We start from the raw sequence: 25,166 nt of genomic DNA on the forward strand, positions 1-25,166 counted from the left end.
TTTAGTGTGTTTGATGGAATCGTTGCTGTAGGTAATCTACGTCTTATCTTAGCTTCTCGTTGTGACTCCATGCTTGGACTCTTCTCGTTTACTAGACGTGCTTATGTTTTAAACACCGTCAGATGATCAAGATGTTTATTTTTACACGTCCTATTTAGGGCCTTCCTCATCCGTCTTTCTCCTCTGATTTCAGTCCATTATCGCAGTCAAAATAAAGACGGCAGGTATTTCACTTGTGCGTATCATGAAAGCAGGATGATGGAAGCCATTATGGGTCTGGGAATGTAATTCTGTCCCACAGACCAAAATAAACAGCCCCCGTCAGTGAAGTGAGAGTACTTTTCTTCTCCTTTCATAGCAGCTAAATCAACAGCACAGTCTGCACTAATCCATCTTTATCCTGAAACTGCTCCTGTAGCAATGCTGTGACCAGTTCTGTATCTGTATTTATAGAACTACAGTGAGTTTCACTCATGATCAGGAGAGTAATAATGTACATTATATAATGTGTTCTGTATCTTGGACACACCAGTAAAAATCACTATAGTTGGAAACAGAAGGCATTCAAGCTTCAAACGTAAACGTCATATTTTACTTTCTATCAGGGTCAATTATAATCCCGTAATTGATAGTTAATTACAATTATCACATAAATAAGCATCCGAATTCCCAGAATTTAATTGCTTTTGTTTTTTATTAAAATTGTAATTTTAATTGAAAAAAAATCTGCTGCTCTTATAATCAAAACTGAAATGTAAATGAGTTAAGGTAATTGACCTTGTAATTGTAATTATATGGAAATTTCTATGAAATTTATGGAAAATCAATTAGCCTCCAAATGTGTAAGATTTGGTTTCTTCCTTTTTGAGTTTATACATGAAGTGTTTACAGGTTTGGGGTCAATTAAATTATTTACATACAATTACATTTTCAATTATCCATGTTCAATTACAGTGACCAACATTTTTCCCAATTACAATTAAATTATGATTTTTTTTTTTTTATCCCCTGAAAGTCAATTACAATTACATTCTCAATTAGAGTAAAAATAAAGTTCAATTATTATAATTAATCACAATTACTGTGTATGAAAAATATTTCCCAATAAAACTTAACCTTCGTCTTGGGTTAGCTTTCTGTTAGCATCTCTTATGATAACGGGTCAGTTTTTAATTTGTTTTTCATCCCAAGTTTAGCTTTAAATTAAATTATAATTGACATATTTTATAGATTTTTGTCACGACAATCACGATGAAGTCAATTATCTAAATTTAATTACATTTCAAATATGATTACAACACCAACACATTTACAATTATAATTATGCCATAATGGTAATTAATTATCAATTACACTATCACAATTATATTTGACCCCAACCCTGATGCAAGGGAACCGTGGCAAGATTTATGACCAAAAATATACATGGGGGGTGAAAGTAACTAGTAACTTTTACTTTGAGTACTATTTAATTGAGATACTTTTTACTTGTTTGAGTATTTTATGGACTTGAGTACAATTTTCAAGCAAGTAACAGTCCTTCTACTTGAGAAGAATATATCAGTCCTCTTTACACCTCTGATCATGGTCCTGGTGTGTGTTTTTTGTGTTATAGGATATAGGTTTGAACGCCATCCATCTGTACGCCCATCTGTCCGAGTTAAAGGGGACAGCTTTTCTCAGAAACAGTTTAAGATAGGATAACCAAATTCGGTGTGTGGCTTCAGGGTATCAATACCTTGATGGAGTTAGAAAATGAGAAGCGCGCAAATATTTTTTGTAGAGTTATTGCCCTTGTGCCGTTTATTTTTTTTAACTCTGTTCGAGGTATCTTCAAAGGGGAAGGCTTTTCTTAGAAACCATTTAAGATAGGATAACCAAATTTGAAGTGTGGCTTCAGGGTATCAATACCTTGATGAAGTTCGAAAATGAGAAGTGTGCAAATATTTTTTCTAGAGTTATTGCCCTTGTGCCGTTTTTTTTTTTTTTTACTCTGAGGTATCTTCAAAGGCGACACTTTTCTTAGAAATCGTTTAAGATAGTTAGTAATTTTATATTCTGACGTGATAATATTTTCTTATGTTTACATCTAACTTCTTAGATTTAGGACATTTAGAAAAAGGTTGTGAGTTATAATGACAGCCAATCTGGCGGGGGATGTTGATGACTGTCTTCTTGTTTGTGTTGTCTGTGTGTAGGTCAGCTGTGTGGGGACGGCTGGCACCACGTAGCAGAGGCCTGTCTGAGGATCAACTCCAGCAGAGAGAGCTACGATAACGCTCAACATTACTGCAAAAACCTGGGAGGAAACATCGCCTCTCTGCTCACAGACAAACAGGTCCAGTTTGTGCTGGAAGAGCTGGAAAAATACCAGCTACAAGACAAGGTAGGAACCAGGAAGTGAACTCAGACTGATGATGGTTTAAGGACTGAGAGTTGGAGGTGTGGCATGTTGCTGCTGAAATCTTACTCATTAAGAACTAATGCTAAGGCTAAATGTGTCAGATAATTGAACCAGAAACACGACCCACATTACGGCTTGGACAAATGACAATTTACTCTGTAGGATATAAAAAAAGTCTTTCCAGCTCTGTGTATTATTTCACTGTAGCTTGAGATGTTTGATATTAACTTTTTGTCAATATCTGATATGTTGATTATTTCCAAAGCTCAATTTCTGATTTCTGATACATAGACCTCCCCCTAAACCTGTGGTTCCCGACCTCTTTTGGGTCATGACCCAATTTTGAGTTCACAAATTTATGGCGACCCCAGAGACAATTATTTTTTGATGATATTTGTTATATTGTGTTATAAATACATAGTCGTAAGGATTAGTGTACAAAGATGCACCAGCTCAGATATTTTTAATACTGCATTTTATTTAATCTAGATTTACATTTGAGAAAGTGAAAGTATTGGAATACTTTTGTCTTGTTTTGAGATTTTGTGTGATAAAGAATAACAATTAAATAAAAATAATAAAAAAAAATACAAAAATACATATTTAATCAGTAATATTTTTATACATTAGGCGACCCCATTTTAATTTCAGGTGACCCCACATGGGGTTGCAACCCCAAGGTTAAAGAACGCTGCCCTAAACTAATTTCAGGTCACATTATGGAATAGGTTCATGGTAATAGCAGGTTAAGGCTGCTTCTATTCCACAAATTCTTTGCAAAATTAAAAAAAACAAAACTTTTGCAACGTTAGTGATGGAAATTGTGTAAGTTTTTAACATAAGTTCAGTGGAAAAACGAATGCCGACGTCATCCGATATTACGTTTATGGCAAATATCAGCCTATAATATTGTGGGTCATTGATATCGTGGGTCATTAATATCAATATACACGTGTGCAACATTTGTTGTGCATTACTTTGATAAATGCATTATTACACTAATTCAGTTGTTCCCACTTTTTTTTGATTGTGACCCCATTTTGATATCAGCATTTTTTTTATAGCTAGATTCATATTTGACAAAGTGATTGTATAGTTTGTTTAAGATTGTGTGTTTTAATTTGAAAAAGAATAATAACCCCAAAGTTGAAAAACACTACACTAATCGGACATTTTTATCGCATGTTTTCATTAATATTAGTTTGAAGTCTCAGCTAACGGGTTGCGTACATAATATTTTATCCAATGTGATGCAAAAGCACAGTTTTAGAACTCGTATGAATGAGAAAAATGACTAATTATTCAATTTTCAGAGGTTTTGTGTGAAAAACTACAAACATAAAGCAGAAAAACAACAAATAAACTGAATTTACAACGCCACAGACCGTGTAACAACACTGCACGCATAGATCTAATTAAATAGCTGTTTATGGATATGACTTTAGGTTTTAGCAGCCTTTAAATTCCTGTTAGACAATAAAATATCAGAAGTGATTAGTATGGACGACCGGACTCATGCTCCACTCCCTGGAGTCCATTCCCAAACAAATTATTCACATACAGACACTATGATTTATTGCACAAACACCGGTAGCGTTACGTAAAGAAAAATATGAGCATATTTATTACAAGGTGTCAAAGAAGGGAAGACCTCAGGATCATAAAAAACTGTTATTTACATGTAACAAAAGCAGATCCATTAAGTGTTGTCGTCTGGAATTCAAATGAGAAAACAGCACCAGAACAATGTGAAGGATCAGAACTTAGAGGGAGAATTTCTGCTTTGATGAAATGTGTATATATATATATATATATATATATATATATATATATATACAATTCTAAATGTCATCGGTAATGAACGAGAACAAATATTGAATGAAATACAGGTACAATTAAAAAATGATCCAGCCCAACAGTTTTAAGTTGGATATGATTACACAGCAAACTGTTGAAAAAACACAATATTTTCAATTCATGAACTAAAACACCACAATAGCTTTTTTTGTGACCAGTGTGTCATTAAAACCACTGCCAAAGTGACTTTTCTGGTGTTTTCACAGATTTGAAACCAAAACAAAACAATGACAGATGTTCATATTTTATGTTTTTCACAGAAACGCCCAAACACGACGAAGTCATTACACGGGAAACATAATAAACAATTCAAATCTTTATTCATATAGCGCCATTTACAACAGTAGCACAAGAAATCACTTGTTTGGTATGAAGTTGTGTTGTTGATTGATTCTAGTCCAACTCTTGAAATTTTAGTCCAAGTATTAGTCATATTTTATTGTCAAAACGTAAGTGAGACTGCCCTCTATGGGGTGATACCTGGTTATTACAATCACATTTTGCTATTGGCTGAGAATGGAGACGATTTTTTTTTTTTAATTTCCAACTATATATGGAGGTAGATTTGTCTTTATTATTCAATAAATGAAAAAAATAATTCAAAGAAATAGTGTTCAAATGCATATTTTTTTTTTTTTGCATTTAGTGTTTTTAAAAATAGCTGTTGAAAACACACATATTTAATCTTTTTTGTTAAACATAAATCTATATGTTTTCCTGTGTAACATGTATTTCACAGCTGGTACATTTATTTTATGTATTAATGCCTTCAGAGACCCTGCACTTCTCTGCTGCCGATCCAGGAATAATCTCTCTTATTCAGTAGTTCTAATATTATGGCTGAAAGTTTTATCTCTTTTTTTTTTTTAACATCCTTTTTTTTTTCACTGTTCACAAATGTATCACAGTTTTCCATTTTCCAGCACTAAGCGACACCTGTTTCTAATCCTGGACTCAACAAAGTGTTGAAACACATTGTGCTACTGCAAAGCTCTGCCACTGCTCTGGGCTGGAAATTCAGTTTTTTTTCAACTTGTTTTGTTCGTCTTAGATTAAACGTAACCCCAGCTGTGGGAAAATATATTGTCATTCATTGTTGCGTGCCGTCATTTAATGAATAACATTTGTTTTGTCAGCACATCTGAAGAGCCCGAGAGAGGCTTTGCTTATCTAGCAATTAGTCATTTGAAAAGGCTTTAGTTTCAAGGCAAAATGCTGAGAATGATGCCTCCGACTGGTTTTCTCAGGGAATAAAACGTCGAAGAAACATGTTTTTAGTCGTCTGACGTGTAAAGCGAGTGGCAGATGTGTAAAGAGTACTGATATAACCTACATCAAGTAGAAATACTGCTACTTGATTGAAGTACAAGTAAGTCATACATAAAATAAATCAATTAAATAGTACTCAAAGTAAAAATTACTACTTACTTTCACCGACCACTTATTTTTTTTAATACATCTATCCACGGTTCCTAAGCATACAGTAAACATCTCTTGTATAAACGTAAAAAGGAAGAGTTTAACATTTCCACAAATCTGTATAAAATAAAAGGTTTGTCAAAATTATACTATTATAAATACAGTTTTTTTTTAAATAAATTAATACCAGTGAATTCAATTCAAACTTAAAAAAATCCCAGGCTGAATTAATAATAATGTTAATAATTCTATATATAAATACATGAAATAATAATAACATAAATTAATTAAAAAAAATAACACATTTTATTAAAAAAACAAAAAGCAAATAAATGTTGCGATAAAAATAACCGGCATTAAATACTGTGTTGGCGCGATGCATTACGTTTAATCTGATTGGTCGGCTATGATGTGATGCATTCGAATGTAGTCTAGTCATTTCATTTTTTGTAGTTTAACGATGTCCGTTGATCATTTAAATAAATATTAATAATATTAATAATTTACTCAGTAACGTTTGATTGTAGAAATGTAACAAACTACTTTACTTATTTTAAAATGTACTTCAGTACATGTAAAATTACTGATTTTGAAATACTAAAAGCAACTCAATTATGAGTATTTGTAATTCGTTACTTTCACTTTGCAGAGTGTAAAGATCGTTAGTCATCCCGTAGTGTGGAAATGTACTGGTGTGTGTGTGTGTGCAGAGCTTGTCTCCCTGGGTCGGCCTGAGAAAGATCAACGTGTCGTACTGGGGCTGGGAAGACACGTCTCCTTTCACCAACACCAGTCTGCGGTGGCTGCCTGGAGAACCCAGCGACTCTGGTTTCTGTGCCAACCTGGATCGAGCTCAGGCTGCTGGACTCAAAGCCAACCCGTGCACGGCCACCACAGATGGTCTCGTCTGTGAAAAACCTGTCGGTGAGACTGAAAAACAACAAACAGTCAAAAAGATTTTCACTTCTGGAAGAAACCGTGAACATTTGTACATGGGGGGTGTTGTAGCTTATTTTATATTAAAATACTCGTTTTTGGAGTCGCTGTTTCGCTACGTCTCAGACCAGCATGAAAAGCACAGTTAGATGGATTTCTGAACGCGTCCTAACCCAAACCTTTCCCTAAACTAGCTACACTACAGGACTCACTCACACATGCTGTCCCTTTGAGGAGAAACAGCCAAAAGTGGCACATATTGTACAGCTGTGTGTTAATAAATGAGCCTGTGACATTTTTCATCAGCAAACTTAACATATAATTGTCTTTCTTGTAAGACTTTAACTTTATTGAGTTAAGAATGTCTAGATTTATGTCGTATATTGCCATTTTGAGAAAAAAATATTGAGATATCAATTTTGGTTTATATCGCCCAGGCTTATTTTGTCATAACTTTGGTTCTTATTGACATAGAAGCATGATCTCAGTGGCAAATGTTTTCAGGGTCAAAGAATTCAATAATATATCTTAAAATACTGTAAATTGTGCCCGAAGCAAGATCCTAGATGGTTGCTATTTGTATTGCGAATTTCAATCTTACCATAGCTTCGGTTTTGTTTGACGGAGAAACGTGATCTTTGTGGCAAGATGTAGATTTTCTGGGACAGAGATTGTGATGAAATGGTTTAAAATACTATTTCTTACCTCTAATTATTATAATCATGCTTTTATGTAAAATAGAAACAAAGTTATATATATCCAAATTGGCAGTATGGATGCTGGCCATCTTGGATTTCTTGATTTTGTGTGGGAACTAGAGATGTAACGATTAATCGTAAGGCAGTTAAAAATCGATTCATAGGTATCACGGTTGATATCGATTTTCTGACAATTGAGTCGCAGTACTTTTTTTAACCAGCAGAGGACGCTATCCGGAAGTGTTGGCGGCGGGCGGAGCCTGCTAATACTTTCTTTCTGGCCGCCTTCTACTCTTAAATATGTTAATAAATGATTCCTTACCCCTTTAGCACCGAAAGAATATCTGTAATATTACTTGAATATCTGTAAAAGTCACGTTTTTCTATTAGCTCTGTCTGCTAGCATAGCTTCTCTTCTTCACTGCAAGATAGCTGCATGCCAACTGACCACTGTGTTACCAGCGCCCTCTGCTGGTCTAAACAAATATGACGTAAATCAGTGCAATGACGTTTTTTTTTTTTTTAAAGTCCAATTGTTAAGGCACAAAATACATTTTCAGTTGCACTTTTAAAAGAAAAATAACTATTATGCAGTTTTGCATTGTTTATTATAGAACCAGAATTTAAATTAATAGGCTTCATTTTCATTTGTGTTATTCCTTTATTTATTTAATTCAAGATTTATTTTTAGTTAAATTGCATTGTTTTGAATAGTTTATCAAGGGATTCTTTTGACAATGAAAAATAAAAGTAAAATAATACAGTATTTTCTAGTTTTTTTCCCAAAAAAAAAATTTGTCTACAGTCCCATTTTGTAAATGAAAAAAATCGTGAGAGAATCGTATCGTGAACCCAGTATCGTGAATCGAATCGTATCGGGAGTTGAGTGAATCGTTACATCCCTAGTGGGAACCATTGATTTGCCAGTTTGGATCCCATTAAAAATGGATTCAGCATACTCAAAAATCCCCAAATGTTCATGGTTTCTTCCAAAAGTGAACATCTTCGTCTAATGTTGCCACATTGTGGCTAACATTGTGTGAACCTGTTTGAGGGGTGAGGAGGGGTTAATCTGTTTTGTTCTCTCATTCAGGGAGTCCACAGAGTCAGAGCGGCCGCTCCTGTAGAACGCCGTGTGCTCTACGCACCAGCTGCTCCAACTGCACCAGCCAGGCCATGGAGTGCATGTGGTGTGGTAGTACTCAGCGCTGCGTCGACTCCTCCGCCTACGTCATCTCCTTTCCCTATGGACAGTGTCTGGAGTGGCAGACGCAGGACTGCAACGGTGAGACTTTGCTCTAGGTCAGAGATGGGCAACCTTTATCACGGTACCATGAACATTCACACTTTAATGGCTGGGAAGAACATCCTATCTACATTAATAACCGTACAGTAAGTCCAAATGTATGGACAAGCCCATGTTTTTGGAAAAATTGCAATGAAAATTGCAATTGGATCCAATTCGGATGAAACTCTGCGAGGTCATTGAAGAACCAACCTGACATAACTATACTATACATTTCATAAAAAAAATTACGAACCAGGATTTTTTTTTATTTTTGAAAGTGATTCAGAATTGGTATATTGATCCAGATCACCTCCAAAATTTTAAGTAAGGTCTGTCTTTGGTGGGATTTTTTTCAAACTCTGTTAAATAGTTTTGATGTTCTCCAAACAAACAAGTAAATGAACGCCCATGTGACTATTACCTCCATGGCCGATGTAAAAATGCCAGATCTGAGCTCTAATACAACAATAATTTTTAACTTAACTAAAGTATTTGGACACAAATCTTGACTTTTGAATGTGGTTAAAGATGCTTTTTGTGCTCATATTGCTCAGTTTTCTTTGTTTTATTTTTTAGTCGTAATAACACTGAATCACTGACTTTTTTGTTGGTGCAAAAACACACAAAAGCTACGAGTTGGCTGACAATGGTGTTTTGTGATGTTTTGAAGGTAGCTTTTATCATTAACCAACACTGATGGCTTCTATAAAAACTAGCACCTGTAAACTCTGCAATATGTGGTGAGTAGGTTGGACTGAGAGAACTATAGTGAGTATTGAGTAGGTAGTTAGCGTAGCATAGCATAGATTGTTCTTTGGAGATTTTATAGTATAGACTGGGTCGTGTCTTAACTGCTTTAAGATCCATGACGATTAAAAAGTTGGCCAAGCTTTATCTTTTTCTTCATCCACTTAACTTTATTTTAGCATTTTTGGTAAATAGCGTCAACCTCACGATGGACATGTTCACCAGAAATAGCTGCGAGCTATTGCTCTGTAATGGTAGAAAGTAGAGCTGAGTGTTTGCTGCTGTTAACTAAAACAAAAGCCATGTACGCCCTGCAGGCACAGCCACTACTTTCCTCAGACTCACTCTCATCTACGCCGCACAAAGCAATAACCTTTGTTAATTCTTTCCATGTGGAACATAGATGAAGCCAGATAATTGGAAATGGTGTTAAAAATAGAAGAAGGCTCAGGCTCGGAGAGCAAAGCGCTCAAACGTTATTATCCACATAAGTCACTGTTTTTTATGCAAAGATTTAAAGAGTCTTCATGAACCGCTGTGACTTCTGCCGTAAAGTGTCCCCAGGGTTTGTTTCATCATGTTTGTGGCATTTAAGACTGATGCTTGGAACACTTGATCAATTTGTTCCCACTGGTTTTGACACTTTTTACAAATGGATTGCAGTGAGGAGCGGCGAAATGCATCTTGAAATGTGTTTTTAAGGAGGCAGCTTGACACGGTACCAGGATGCATTATGGGTAAGAAGCAAGCAGCAATATGCTTTGGACAATGATGGTTGAGAATTGTTGTGCTCAGCCATCCATGAGAAATAATTATTTGTAGAGATTGCTCCTACTGTATCCTAAAAGCCAAGTGTATTTATTAGATATTCAAGTATTCTAATGATTATGTAAAGATATGCTGCCTGGGAACCCCACAGTGTGGTGGATTCAAGCTTCTGTTTCAACTGTGACTGTAGAAATAAATGTAAAAATCTAAAAAAAAAAAAATGCTAAAAGAATGCATAGAGCAGTGGTTCTCAAACTTTTTTGAAGGTGAACTTTCATAATAATAGAAATTTAAAAACTAAAAAAAAATAAACGTAAACGTGCAGTATTCGCTCAAGAAAACATGAATGTCTGTGTGCATCATTCTTTGGAATTTTAACTGAATTTCTCCAACAAAGTGTCGATTTATTTCACCATCACTTGGATCAGCTGAGATGTTTTTCACATCTGCACCAGATTCTGAGCATATGTGGTCACATTGCTGCACTCCCTACTGAGCTATTAGACCAAACCCGGGGTCGCACTTAATTTCTGTCTTTTTAACACGGACTCTGGTCGGACGCTGCGCGCTGAAGGTGTTTCAATAAGCGCGATAAATACGTACAAATAGATGCTGAGGAGGTGAATGGAGGCTGTCCTCTGGTACATTAATAAATGATGTTATAAAATGCATAAATTACTTGTTCTTGACTCGTTGTGTTGCTGTGTGTGTCACACATGTTGAGAGCAGCTCTCTGAGCAGTGTGTGTGGCATCACATGAAGCTGCTTGTCATGTTTACAGTTGTATTTAGAAAGAGTGGCTATTAAATAAAGCTGTTATTAAAGAAACTCGTCTCCATGTGCGCCCCACACAGGGAATAGTGTGTCGGGCAGCAATGGGTTCAGGCCGTATTCTGACGGCTACGGGTCAGGTCTAACTTTGCAGCCTCAGTGCGCATGCCCGTGACACAGAAAGCTTTGTTTTGCTGTTTACAGGGACACGGAGAGGGAAGCGTTTTCAAAAACTTCCACTCTGGAACCCGTTTTTAAAAAGTTTAGTTTTGAAGTACCAAAACGTTGTCGTGTAAATGAATCAATCAATCAATCAATCAATCTTTATTTGTATAGCGCCAAATCATAACCAATGGTATCTCAAGGCACTTTACAGTAGAGCAGTCTTAAGGACGGACTCTTCATTTTATGGATACACACATATGCATATATACGTATATACACATACATATGTATCCCACACCCAACATGAATTCATCATGGCGGCAAGGAAAACCTTCTGTTAAGCAGCAGGAACCTTGTGTGGATCCCATTCCTATGATGAACAGCCATCCACGTTATGCTGTGTTGGGTGTGTGCAGAGGAAAGGGTGGAGACAGAGCCGCTGAGTCTCTGTAACTCCACACTGAGGATCCCACGGACCTGCAAGACAAAAGCCAGAAGGAGTACAGGAGCAAACACACAAGGGAGTAAGCAGACATAGAGGGAGTGTTTGAAAGAGGAATGGCGACCCTCTCCGGTCCCTCTCTAACCTAAATGACCTCTCTCTTAACGCCCTCTCCAACCTCTCTCCAACCGAGCATGCCAGACCCCCCCCCCCGGCAGTCTATGCCTATTGCATCTTAATTATGAGCTATGAGCTGGTTCCTAACTAAAAGCTTTATCAAAGAGGAATGTTTTGAGCCTAACCTTAAAGGTAGAGAGGGTGTCTGCCCCCCGAACCGTGGTTGGTAGATGGTTCCAGAGAAGTGGGGCCTGATAACTGAAAGCTCTTCCTCCTATACTACTTTTAGAGATGAATGGAACAACGAGTAGTCCAGCATTTTGAGAGCGTAGTGTTCTGGGGGGATTGTATGGCACTACAAGCTCCTTGAGATAGACTGGTGCCTGTCCATTTAGGGCTTTATAAGTGAGAAGAAGAATCTTGAATTCTATTCTATATTTTATGGGAAGCCAATGCAGAGAGGCTAATACAGGAGTAATGTGATCTCTTCTCCTAGTTTTAGTCAGTACACGTGCTGCAGCATTTTGAACCAGCTGAAGTGTCTTAAGCGACTTGCTCGGGCAGCCTGCTAAAAGAGAATTACAATAATCCAGTCTAGAGGTAACAAAAGCATGGACTAGTTTTTCGGCGTCGCCCTGAGACAGGATAGATCTGATTTTAGCAATGTTACGGAGATGAAAGAAGGCAGTTCTTGAAGTTTGTTTTATGTGAGAGTTGAAGGATAAGTCCTGATCAAATAGAACCCCAAGGTTTCTAACAGTTGTGCTTTGTGCCAGAGTAATGCCATCTAGGGCAGTTAGGCTAGCATAGGTTTCTCTAAGGTGTCGCGGGCCCAGTACAATGACCTCAGTCTTGTCTGAGTTGAGAAGAAGAAAATTTTGGTCCATCCAGGCCCTAATGTCCTTTAGACAGGCCTCAAGTTTAGATAGCTGATTTGTCTCACCTGACTTCATTGATACATACAGTTGGGTATCATCAGCATAGCAGTGGAAGTTAACAGAGTATTTTCTCATAACATTACCAAGGGGGATCATATAGATACAGAAGAGGATTGGACCTAGCACAGAGCCCTGAGGAACCCCGTAGCTTACTTTAGTGTACACAGAAGACTTATTATTCACGTGTACAAACTGGTACCTATCAGATAGGTAGGACTTAAACCAGTTTAGGGCAGTCCCTGTGATTCCAAGTAATTTCTCTAATCTCTCTAGTAGAATATAGTGATCTATAGTGTCAAAAGCTGCACTAAGATCTAATAAAACCAGCACTGAGAGTCGTCCTTCATCTGAAGCCCAGAGTAGATCATTAGTTACTTTAACTAAAGCAGTCTCTGTGCTGTGTTGAGCTCTAAAGCCTGACTGGAAGTCCTCGAACAGGCTGTTGTTTTGAAGGAAGTCACAGAGCTGAGCTGCCACAACTTTCTCAAGAATCTTTGAAATAAAAGGAAGAACTGCCAAAATGCAACAAAACTCCTGCTTTTTCACTAGAAAACATTCCTGTGTAAACAAAGCCTCACGAGCACTAGTTTAGAGTGAGAGAGAGAGAAATATAGATAAACACGTAGCAGAGAAGACTTTTTGAGAGAAGGTGGAGAGGCCGAGGTTTTGTAATTACATAGACGGAGATGGAACAAATTAATCAGCATTGTTGCAGTTGAATAATGTTATGAAGAAGCTGACAAACGACAAGGCGTGGATTCCAAGCATCTATCAGGGATGCAGAGGAAGACGGCGGATAGTCTGGGGCTCGTTTTAGAAATGGAAACCAAATTAAACTGCATTTAAATTATCTTGCCAGGCTTTGTAAGCGGTTCATACCAAACACCAGTACAGTATATACTTTTGTTATGTTATGAATTTTTAATATACCGCCGTACCGGTGTATTTGATTACAGAACGATCGGAGCCTTTTCATGGTTGCACTTCTAAATAGGAACGTAAACCGTAGCGCTCTGGTGTTAGTTACGGTGTAAATGGATAAGAAATACATTGAAAGCTCTGAAGCTGCTTATGTGCATGTGCCTGCGTGCGCATGCCTCTGCTACAGGATGACAACACTCACAGACATAGACATTATATATGTATATAATGTCTATGCTCACGGAGGCACTGTTAGCTTAGCTTGTCGGCAGTAATACTGGCAGTAATAAGTCCTGGTGGAGCTGCAAACAAAACGCTAATTTATTCACCATAAGAAACCGCCACACCTCTGAGTATGCAGCATTTGATGCTAGAAATGACGCTAATGCTAAAGCTAAGCTAGCGGGGCAAAGAGCCAGTGGGTGTTACATGTGTGGATGCATTAATAACAGATGGAGTCGGGTTGTGTCTCATTGTAGCTTGTATTACTACTAGTGTGGAATTATTCTACAATATTCACCCACCATGAGAGTAAAATAGACCATCGTCAGTCTGTAATTCATCTCTCAACCACCAGAAAATGCTGTGAACAGCTGATTATGCATGAAAAAAAAAAATTGTCAAATAATGTGAAACCGTTTGAACATTTTTGGTCATACCGCCCAGCCCAACCTTGACTAACTCTTAACAATCCTTCAATTGCTCAGTTATAACGTTAACATCCCAACAAGTCTTACCTGCATGGATTTCATCCTGGCCTTGTAGAGTAGAACTTAACTGCTATAAGAAAAGACCTAGACATCGGAACGCTAACCTTTTCCACAAATAAAAGGAAGCCAAATGCTTGATTCCTCATTCCTGGCATTGACCCTCTATTCTTCACCACTAACAAAGAAAGTCTTTAATATGGAGATTTTTCTGATTTCTTTAGCAAACATTGAATGTCATACCTTTAAGAAAAAGTGTCATTTTTAATTTGCTCCTGTAAAGTGTTTCTGAATGTCACATCCTCTTTGTGAATACAAATGCCTTCCTCGACCTGTCGAAATGAAAAGTCAATTTCTCCATAAATGTCGAGAGCTCAAGAAGAACAGAAAACCGGTGAACACAAAGGAACATGGAGGACATTTAAGAGGCAATGAAAACAACATTGTGTTTCTGTTGATGTGCTTCACTCTGTTTATAGTCACCTGACGGTACGTTGTAGATGGAGAATGCTACAAAGTTACAACCTGCGGTTTGTGTGGATTTGCATGGACGTACAGTACATGTATCTTAATGATCAACTATACTCTATACTAGCTTATATATGTAAAAATACATAATTTAGTAATTTTCTTTAGCCTTTAGTTCACTGATAATTTTTTTCATTTTCATTTAACATTTCTTTACCCGACGAAACTAGACCAAGGCTAAAAAAAAAGTTGAAATTCCCGTAATTTAATTTTTTTGTCAAAGAAACTATAAATGACAAGATCAGAGAGAAAAAACCTCCACCAAACACCAAATCTCCTCAGTGATCTTGATCATGGTACCATGTTCATTCACACAATAAATAATTGAAAGACATTTCTATCCCCATTAATAACAATACATTTGGTCCAAATGTACGGGCACCCCTATTTAAAAAACAGTCCAGATCAAACTCTGTTGGGTAATAGAAGAACCAACCTGAAAGATTGGTCAACTGATTCGGAATCACTATTTTGATCTGGATTCCCTCCAAAATTGGAATCTTCCACACCCTGAGGTCTATTTAGAATCATGTCTAAATTAGTTAAATACTTAAAAAAACAACAACCAGTAAATAAACACTATTGAAAATATTTGGTGGAGGAAATAAACAATTAACTAGTTATTGTTATTCATTATTTCACTAAAAAGGGACTCGGTGACTGATTACTTAAACCAAAAAGTTCAAAACTAGCCACTATTGCTTGATTCACTTTAACTGTGTCTTCTTTAGCTTCTACAGTAGCTTCTTTATGCTTCCACAAGTTATAAATACTTTTTCTGGGAACCTTTGAGCTAAGACACGTCTTACATTTAACTACAATGTTCTCGTCTTTTCCTCGATAACTTGATAAATAGTGAGAATATCTAACTGAGAAGGAACTCGTCATACAGGGTGGCACCATGACGATCTGTGTAGTCCATAGATCACAAATACGGCCACAACATGTTGGTGTGTGTGTATAGAAACAGAACACATAGAACTATGTCATAACCAATAAAATGTAATGCAGTTAAAGCACCGTACAGGAAAGATAACAAAGCGACAAAAGTAGCAGTTTTATACTCATGCGTTACTTTGTAATGTGTAAGTCCCAACACTGATAATAAACTATATATAGTATGAAGTTCATCAAATCAATTGACGTCAATGGTTTGTGGTTGGGGCAAATCAGTGTTAAGTTGCATTCACGCCAAACGCGACTTCAGCGACTCTGGCGACTAGATTACATTCAACATCAATGGAAATGACGCAACATCAAGCAACCTCCCTTCAAGCGATGCAACTTGTGCGATTTAAGCATCTCAATTGCCCGATTTGAGTCGCTGGAAGTTGCTCCAAGTTAAATATTTGGAACTGTTCGCCTGACTTTGAGTGGCGCTTGGTTGCGACATCCAAGCAATGAAGCGAGAAAATGTGTTTACGCGACTTATCACGGGCGATTTAAGAAACTGTAGTCGCTGAAATCGCGTTCAGTGTTCCGAACACACCTTAAAAATGAATCCCTGTGTGGGAAGGAGGTTGGTGGATTTTTTTTTCCTTGAGGCAAGAGGCTAAAGGTTATAGCCTACATCAGATAATACATGTTAATATACATAGATAGCCTTGACTAATTTCGGTTGAAATGTAGACATCTTTGATCTTTGTTGAATTACGCAAAGATTACAACAAAGGCGGAATTAAAATATGGAGTTGAAATGACCACAGTAGCAAAGAGCGCTGATTACACGGGACTGGAAAATGAAGAAAAGACAAAGCTCTCACACAGAAGCACTGATTGATTTCACTTTTGTGATTAAACCCTGGTTGATAAATTTGCACTGGATAATGGGCCATACAGCAAGCCCAATAGAGATAACGACGATACATTTTAATAAAAAGTTGATGTGCAAACACTGATGGATGACTGGAGCATGTGGATGATGAGAAACGGAAATGTAAGATTTGGAGAAAGATCTTTATGGCTATTTATTTATTATGGCTCACAAATATTCTGTTGTATCTCCATTTCATTTCATAACAGCCTTTGTCTCTATTTGTCTCTGTGTTCAGCTCTGAACTGCTCAGCTCTGAGAACCTGTGCTGAATGTCTGGAGAGGGTGGAATGTGGCTGGTGTGGTGATCCCAGTGACACAGGGAAGGGCGTCTGCGTGGAGGGTTCTTACCGAGGACCACTGAAGTCCAAATCTGGACCCAGAAACCGAGACGTACTGAGAGACAGGGACATGGTGATGGACCAGGGTCTTTGTTCGTCAGAAAGAGGATTCAACTGGGCCTTTATCCAATGTCCTGGTCAGTGAGTGATGATGATGATGATGATGATATATATCCTGTAGGTTTAGTTGGCATGTTCTCAAGGAACAGTGGTTATTTTGCGACTGATATCTCTTCGATTAATTAAAGGTCTTTTGGTCGCTGCTCTTAATGTATAAATGTATGAAACATTTGGAATATTTACTTTTTGCTGAGAAAAATGTTTGGCCTGCTTCATTTTTTTTTTCTTTCTCTTTTCTTTTTTCTTGTCTTCTTTTCTTTTCTTTTTTTTATCTTTTCTTTTTTCCCTTTTTCTTCCTTTTCTCTTATCTTTTTTCTTTTTTTCCTTCTTTTTACCTATTTTCTTTCTTTTTTTCCATTCAAGTGTTTTCTTCTTTCTTAATTTTTCCTATTTTTTTCTTTTTATGTTCCTTCATTTTTTTCTCTCATTTTCTCCCCTTATTTTGTCGTCTTTCATTTTTCTTTTTTTTCCTCATTTTTTTCTTATCTTGTTTCTTGGCCTCCTTCAAACAATAAATATTCTAAAAGCCACAATCTTGACCACATTTTCTCCATCATTTGTTCTATTTTATGAAATATGAAATTGTTTTCCTCTCATTGCTACATGAAATAGTTTAGTATTGATAAATTAGAAAAGCAAACATTTTTAGCCCAATTCGAACATAAACGAATAACCCTTTTCAAAGTGTTTTTTTTTTTGTGTTGTGTGTATTTTACTTTTGTCTAAGTGTGTGCGTGTGCGTGCGTGTGTGTGTGCGTGTGCGTGCGTGTGTGTGTGTGTGTGTGTGTGTGTGTGTGTTATTTTTGCAGCGTGTCAGTGTAACGGTCACAGCAGGTGTGTGAATGCTAGTGTTTGTGAACACTGTGGGAACCTCACCTCAGGATCTCACTGTCAGAGCTGTATGTCCGGTTACTACGGCGACCCCACCAATGGAGGAAAGTGTAACGGTGAGTTCACAAAGCTCATCTTCATCATCATCATCATCATCATCGCATCACATGGCTCTCATCAACCTTACATCCACCACACAGTGTTAGCATTAGCATCTGCTTATCCCAATGTTCGATTATTAACATTAAACATTTCACAACTGAACCTATGGAGTCAAATATATTAATTCACACTCAATATAAAATATATTGACATTTTACACACAAAAATTCAAGTTTACCCAGTGCTGCATGGATGCTATTGCTGAACATGTTGGGATGTCAACATTTACTGCAGATTCATGTCAGAAATATCATCATTATGGGAAGAACAACATAATAATATGAGGAAAATACAAACTTTAAAGTGAGGGATTAGTACGATCATAAATAAACCATAAAATTTTATTTTTTATCTTTTTTATTTCAATAACATTTCATTATATTTTTGGTTTCTGTTGTTGAATCATGATGTTTTCCATTATATGGTACTTAAATTTAAATAAATAATATGCTTTTTAGTATTTTATTACAGAAGAGTAAGATAAAGCTAATATGTATTTTTATTGAAAATGCATCTAGTATAAGATCTTATTAATTTAATCTGAAGTGTTGGTTGGATTTTATTCAAATAAAATGTGAATATATTTGACATTAAATGTTGTTTACTTGTTTGTTGAAGTCCATAATTAATGTATAGCTGATTCCCTTACAAGAAACATCAGGAATCTATGAAACCTCACCTGAACTGTCCAGTGTTTATTTCAGTCACAGTGGTTGAATAATTATTTTGAATTGAATTCTGAATCGATCTCAAGCCGCTAATCATTCTAAATTAATCAAAATCATCCATAAATCTAATCAGTGATTCAAATCGAATCGTTGCTAAAAACGAATAGTTGCATCATAACTTGAACGTGAATACTTTCTTTAGCCTTTCTCCATTTTAGATCAGAGATCATACTCCAGTCCACTTAAAGCCACTATTAATATATATCTTAGTCTGAGACTTTGTCATCTGGAACTAGTTAATCTGAATAATAATAATAATAATAATAATAATAATAATAATAATAATAATAATAATAATAATACGTTGGTTTTATATAGCACTTTTAAAAACAACTACCTCAAAGACGCTAAAAGAGTCCAGCGGAGCAGGGAACCTGACTCATGTTCAGTTATTTTGGTTTGTTTTAGTGCTTGAGAAATGAAACACTCTGTGTACTTTAACAATCTCTGAACTCTCGCTCTCGTTCAGTTCTCGCACATGAGGTCAAAGGTCAAGAGGGATAAACTCGCCATGGCTGACAGCGAGTCTGACAGAGATTTAGTTTATTTTACCCATTTGAACGTTGATTCCTTGAAAGATTTTTTGCATAAACGTGGTATGGGTCTCTGAGGCAGAAAAACCGAGTTAGCTGCTAAAGCTAATGCTGCACACGAGCTGAAAATGCTGTTTTTTCCTGACATTTTAAACTGTTTCACCTATCGACCTGTCCGTCTTGTGCACTTCCTTTAAATGTGTTTCAAAAACACTTTACAGTTGCTTGAACAACTACACAAGTCAGAAAAAGAAACTAACAACAATAAAGTAAATACATAATGATAAGTTAAAAGCTTGGGAGAGGAAGGTTTAGCGCTTTGATACGGCTTCTCTCATCGGTTTTACAAAAGTGCTCGGATACGTGCATCATTCCCTGGTAGAGTCCGAATTCTGCCCGCTGCAGACCCAGGTAGTTGGTGTTTTCCTTCTCCATCACAGGGTTCACCTGTGTGGAAACAAGGGGACTGTCTTTGCTTCCATACTGTTGCTGAGCTGCTTCCATCGGTTCTTAAAAGTGCTCAGATCGGGTGAAAGTGGCATCAGCAGAAAACCCTGGTCCTCCCGTTGAGTCTGGATATATGCAATATTAATAATTTGAACACTATTAAAACACTAAAGATCAATGGAATAACATTACAAATGCTGCTAAGTTGGAAATATCAACAGAGTGAATGAGCTTGTTGATGTTTATATTTCTCTTGACCTATGACCCCCCCCAGGTTGCACATGCACACTTCGAGAATGTGAAAAGGCTAATTGTTATCTTATGTTAGCAGTAGGTTTTTTGTTCTTGCCTTGGTTTTTTTAGTGTCTAATATGAAAATATAAAACCACAAAATAAACAGAAGGAAATGTCACCATTGGAGATGAGAGCGGCGCTCTGTAGGAGACGGATGTAGTTAGAGAGTTTGTGGAGCGAGTTAGGAAACGCATCAGTGGTGGTGGAGCTGAGAGTGAGAGTGGGGGGGGGGGGTGCAGCTACATCACTCTCCTGTGACAGATGTGCGTTTTGGCTCGGCTGCAGCGGCAACGGCGTGACATTAAATCGCTCTTAATCATTTTCTTATTTCCTGAGCCGACTGCTGTCTGTGTCCCGGGCGGCTTTTTTTTGTCTGACAGATGTATGCGTCTGTGATACATTCTCCCCGTCTACTTTTGCTTCTTTTTTTATTTCCTCCTTCTTTTTTTTATCACTGCCTGTTTGTTCACCTTTTTTCTGATGCTTTACTCAACAAAGCCAGCTTACCTGTTTCCTGTTAGTTAAGCCACATTATTTAAATACTTCAGGACAATTTTTCATGTTTTGGAACCCAGTCATCCACCTTGTCCTTTATTATAAGTCCACTCCTCCCCCCATCCGTTCCCATCTTTCTCTATCTCTCTTTATTAAAGGGATCACCACATTTACCTTGGGCTAAAGGACTGCAAGCCTGTCAAGTGTGTCCGATTAGAGGAGCCGATGATGGAGCGACTGCTTTGTTGGTTCCACAGAGGGAAGTAAGGCCTCGGCTCATGGAGCTACAGAGGCGATGGAAAGGTTAAGGAGGCAGTGACCGAGAAAGGGCAGGAAAATAGAAGAAGATTAAAAAGAAAAACAGGTGGTGACTCGCGCAAGGTTGATATCAGCAAAAAGGGACAGTTACCCTTGGATGGAGAGACAGTGAAGGAGATAGAGGGATGGATGGAGAGGAAGAGATGGAGGGCAGACAGAGGAGAGACTGTCCCTTTGACAGATGATTAACTAACCCCATCATATCTGGTGTGTGTGTGTGTCTCCAACTGTACCTCTGGGAAAGTAAAAGATAATGATAATATTAAAAAAAAAATTTTTACAGATAAATTCCTCTTTGAAACTTTGTTTTGCTCTCCACCATAAAACACTGCATTGCATTGTGGGATGTGGAGTCCCGTAGACAGATGCATTGAAGTGTTTTTGTTCATTCTTACTGGAATTTCTTGTGTTTCTTTGCCAGAAAAGAAGAACATTGATTTGCTTTGCACCATTTTTTTTGTTCTAGTTTGTTCCCAGTATTCTCCGTGTTATCACATCATTCTGCGAGACATTCAATTTCGTCCAGATTCGGATCTTTCCACGTAATCCGCGCCAAATAGCACATCCCACTTTCCCGAGAATTCAGTCAAATGACTCGGTTCCACAGAGTAAAAAAGGTTTCCGAGAGGCTCTCGACATCCGCTCATAGAATAGCTGATAGATGCTGGTGTCTGTGCCGGGGTTGGGTTGCTTGGTGCTTCGGGATGATGCTGTTAGCGGGGGGGATGAGCCTTTGTTATTGCTAAAGTCAGGGGGGCTCATTGCACGGGCAGCATCGATAAAGGGTGATCTGGGGCACTCTGGGGGGCCCGGTTGGTGCGCCTGGGCGCCGGCGGGACGACTCGTAGCGTCCCCTTGGTGCCCTAGGCGGCTGGGGATGTGGTTGTCGTTCCTGGGTGGGCTGGTCCCGCTGCTGCTTCTATTCCGAGTCCTTCCGGCCTGGGGTCCGGTCCCTGCTGACTCTGGGCCCGCTGGTAATAAAATACATTCATTTATTTAATAGCAATAACAAAACATGGTTTGCTGTCTTAAAAAGATTGCACTTCTTCTAGTGTTGACCTTTGACAGCATATGCAGACAAGGTGAAAAAAACCAAAAAACTGTTAAATATTTAAGAGCAGCAGTGAAGCATTAAAGTGTGCAGGTTTCGTAAAGTGTTTCAGAGTAAAAGGAAGCAGCAGCGTAAAGTTGGTTTTCTTCTCCTGCTCCTGACTCTAGCTCTAACTCTAAATCCCTGAGGAGTGAGACTGAGCCAACTGTAGAAATAGATAAGCACTACAGCCAGGTTTGTTCTCCAATATTTTCACAATGATTTATTTCCCCGCCTCTACCTGCGGTTTCAAGCGTGCACACACACTCACACACTCGTCTCTGTTCCTGTTGTTGTGTGTACGTGCCGAGGCAGCGGGGTGAGAAATTGTTCTCTCTTCTGGGTACTTGCACAAGTCAGGAGGAAATGTGATTTACATCAAATCAGCCCTTTTTTTTTTTTTTTTCCTCAGAGACCAGGTTTCTCTTTCCTGACGCTCATTTCTGTCTTGTCAGCATCTGTGACGCGTGACGGGTTCCCTCATTCTCTTCTCCCATCAGCCCTCACCTCGGGGTGTTCTTCTCGCCCCACCTCGCTGAATTGAGTTTGCTTACTGCAGGCATGAGAATATAACGTGTGCCTGCAGCCTGCTTGGATGACGAGGATTATATTTTATGACAAGTATCTGTGCACACAGTGACAGTCTGACTGAATCACCGGGTTCATTGAATTCCTAGAATCTAATACAAGAGCCAACCGTGTATAAAAGTGAGAATGAAGTCGTTTTCTATCCATCCATCCTTATTGTTTCCTAATAGTTGTCCAAACTCAGTTCTGGAGGTTTCAAATGTTTGTTTTTTGTTTGCTTCAACACATCTTATACAGGAAAATGTCTGGAATCCTCTACCCTCCAGGACTGGGTTTGGACACTACTGGTTTAAATCTTCAATCTGATGAAGTAATATTCAATCCAAGTTCTCTATCTCTATCTCTTTATGGGTGGCTGGGCCTGTGTTCACGAGGAGGGTGGCAGACGGAAAGAAGCTGTTTTTGTGTCTGAATGTTCTGGTCCCGATGGACCGAAACCTCCTTCCAGAGGGAAGGGATTGAAACAGATTGTGTTTGGGGTGGGAGGGGTCGACCACAATCTTTCCTGCACGCCTCAGAGTCCTGGAGGGAGGGACGATCGCAGCCAATGACCTTCTCTGCAGAGTGGATGATACGCTGCAGTCTGGCCCTGTCCTTGGCCCTAGCTGCAGCGTACAAGATGGTGATGGAGGAGCAGAGGATGGACTGGATGATGGAGCTGACGAAGTTCACCATCATCTTTGTTGGCAGACTGAACTTCTTCAGCTGCTACAGGAAGTACATCCTCTGCTGAGCTTTTTTGATGATGGAGCTGATGTTCAGCTCCCACTTGAGGTCCTGGGTGATGATGGTCCCCAGGAAGCAGAAGGATTCCACAGAGCTCACTGTAGAGTCTCTGTGCTATCATCTCCACTGTCTTTAAAGCGTTGAGCTCCAGGTTCTTCTGGCTTCACCAGGACACCAGCCGGTCTGTTTCCCACCTATAGACGGACTCGTCTCCATCAGAGATTAGTTCGATGATGGTCATGTTGTTCACAAACTTCGGAAGCTTGACCGACTGGTGAGAGGAGGTGCAGCTCTTGGTGTACAGGGAGAAGAACAGAGGAGAAATAACACAGACCTGACGAGATCCAGTGTTGATAGTCCCAGAAGAAGAGATGATTTTTCCCAGCTGGCTCCTGTCAGACAGGAAGTCTGTGATCCACATGCAGGTGGAGTCTGGCACGCTCAGCTGGGAAAGCTTGTCGTGAAGGAGAGCTGGGATTATAGTCTTGAAAGCAGAGCTGAAGTCCACAAAGAGGATCCTGGCGTAGGAACCTGGGGAGTCCAGGTGTTGGAAGATGAAGTGGAGAGCCAGGTTTACAGCATCGTCCTGTGGTCCTCAGCTTCTTTGGGACAGGAATGATGGTGGAGGCTGGTACGGTGCATGTCTCCAGTGAGGTGTTAAAAATGTCTGAACAGTGGAGACAGCTGATCAGCACAGTGCTTTAGGTGGAAGGAGAGACAGAATCAGGTCCACAAGCCTTACGGGGGTTCTGTCTCCTGAAAAGTCTATTTACATCTCTCTCTTGTCATTGCCGATACTTCCTGTGTTTGAACTGCTCCAAGAGCAGTTGCGTTCACAGCGCTCCTAATTGCTCTCGACTTCGATTGGAAACACTCCGAGACCAACAGAAACAATCGCTCTGAGATGTACCTGTTTGATCTGCTCTAGACTTCGTTTAGGTGTTCACACCGACCAAACGAGGCTGACTATCAGTGAGCTAACGCTAAATGTTTGAAGTCACATTTGAACATTAATTAATCAGGATCAGTTCCAAAAGGTTCACCTTATCACATTGATGAATTTGAAGAATAGCAGATCAGCGCTGATCTCGACTGATCTTGACTGAAAATTTCTGAGTCTGGCTCGTCCGAGACAAGACAGAATATAAATACTCTGGAATCTGAGACAAGACCAAGACCCTCAAATGTGGTTTCTAAACCAGTCTCAAGACCAAGAACGGTAACACAACCTTACTAACATGTCATTGAAAACTCTGTTTTTGGACTTCAACTTGTCCATGTTTGAAGGGAAATCAAGAAAGTAACCATTAAACATGCTAACCCTTCACCTGGTCTGAGTCCTTAATATTCCATAAAATGGAAATGTTATACTTGGACATGCATTACAAATTTTTGATTTAATAAAACAATGTTTAAATGCCTCAATTTGAAGATGTTTGAATCATGGTGGCATTTATTCACTGATCGAAATCTGTGTTTCTGACTTTTTCTTCCTTAATGCTCCATTTCAAATGTGTTTGAGTGGATGAATGTGTGTATTTTCTGGCTTTGGCCTGTTTACCATCTTTATTGGTGGTTTTATAAATCAATAATATATGAGCAGCAGGGTGACCCAAGCTTGGAGTGAACACACCTGTGATTCGTCCATTATCTCTAGACTAAAAGCCACGTTCTGCGATGGCCCGTTATCTCCCAAAGCCAAAGCCTTACATTCCAACACGCGGCTCTGAAAATGTTTTCTCTTATGGTGACGGGTCAATCTCATTTCAACTAATAGATTAAGGTTGTGTTTTATTATTGAAGCCGGCGCTCTTGTCGTTGCCTCTGTCTGAGGAATTTGACTTTCAGCAAGCTGACATTTAAACGCGCCACTGCACAACATTGTTTGTCTTCGACACTCAAAATATTCAAAGCAGCGTTTAGCCGGTCTTTTCCTCTTATGTAAGTGATCGAATCAAAACCGGGTCAGATGAA

At 38.5% G+C, this 25,166-nt stretch overlaps 1 protein-coding gene across 1 annotated transcript in view; it reads left to right on the forward strand.

The window, feature by feature from the left end:
* The window catches only part of atrnl1a (attractin-like 1a), a 230,695-nt gene that overhangs the window by 47,857 nt on the left and 157,672 nt on the right, over positions 1–25,166 (forward strand). Inside the window, exons 16-20 of the mRNA XM_028469441.1 lie at positions 2,199–2,386; positions 6,391–6,604; positions 8,408–8,599; positions 16,758–16,997; positions 17,790–17,927. Coding sequence (XP_028325242.1) covers positions 2,199–2,386; positions 6,391–6,604; positions 8,408–8,599; positions 16,758–16,997; positions 17,790–17,927 — 972 coding nt within the window. The remainder of the gene's footprint in view (positions 1–2,198; positions 2,387–6,390; positions 6,605–8,407; positions 8,600–16,757; positions 16,998–17,789; positions 17,928–25,166) is intronic.

Source organism: Gouania willdenowi, chromosome 15 (assembly GCF_900634775.1).
Source record: "Gouania willdenowi chromosome 15, fGouWil2.1, whole genome shotgun sequence".
NCBI classification, from domain to species: Eukaryota; Metazoa; Chordata; class Actinopteri; order Blenniiformes; family Gobiesocidae; genus Gouania; species Gouania willdenowi.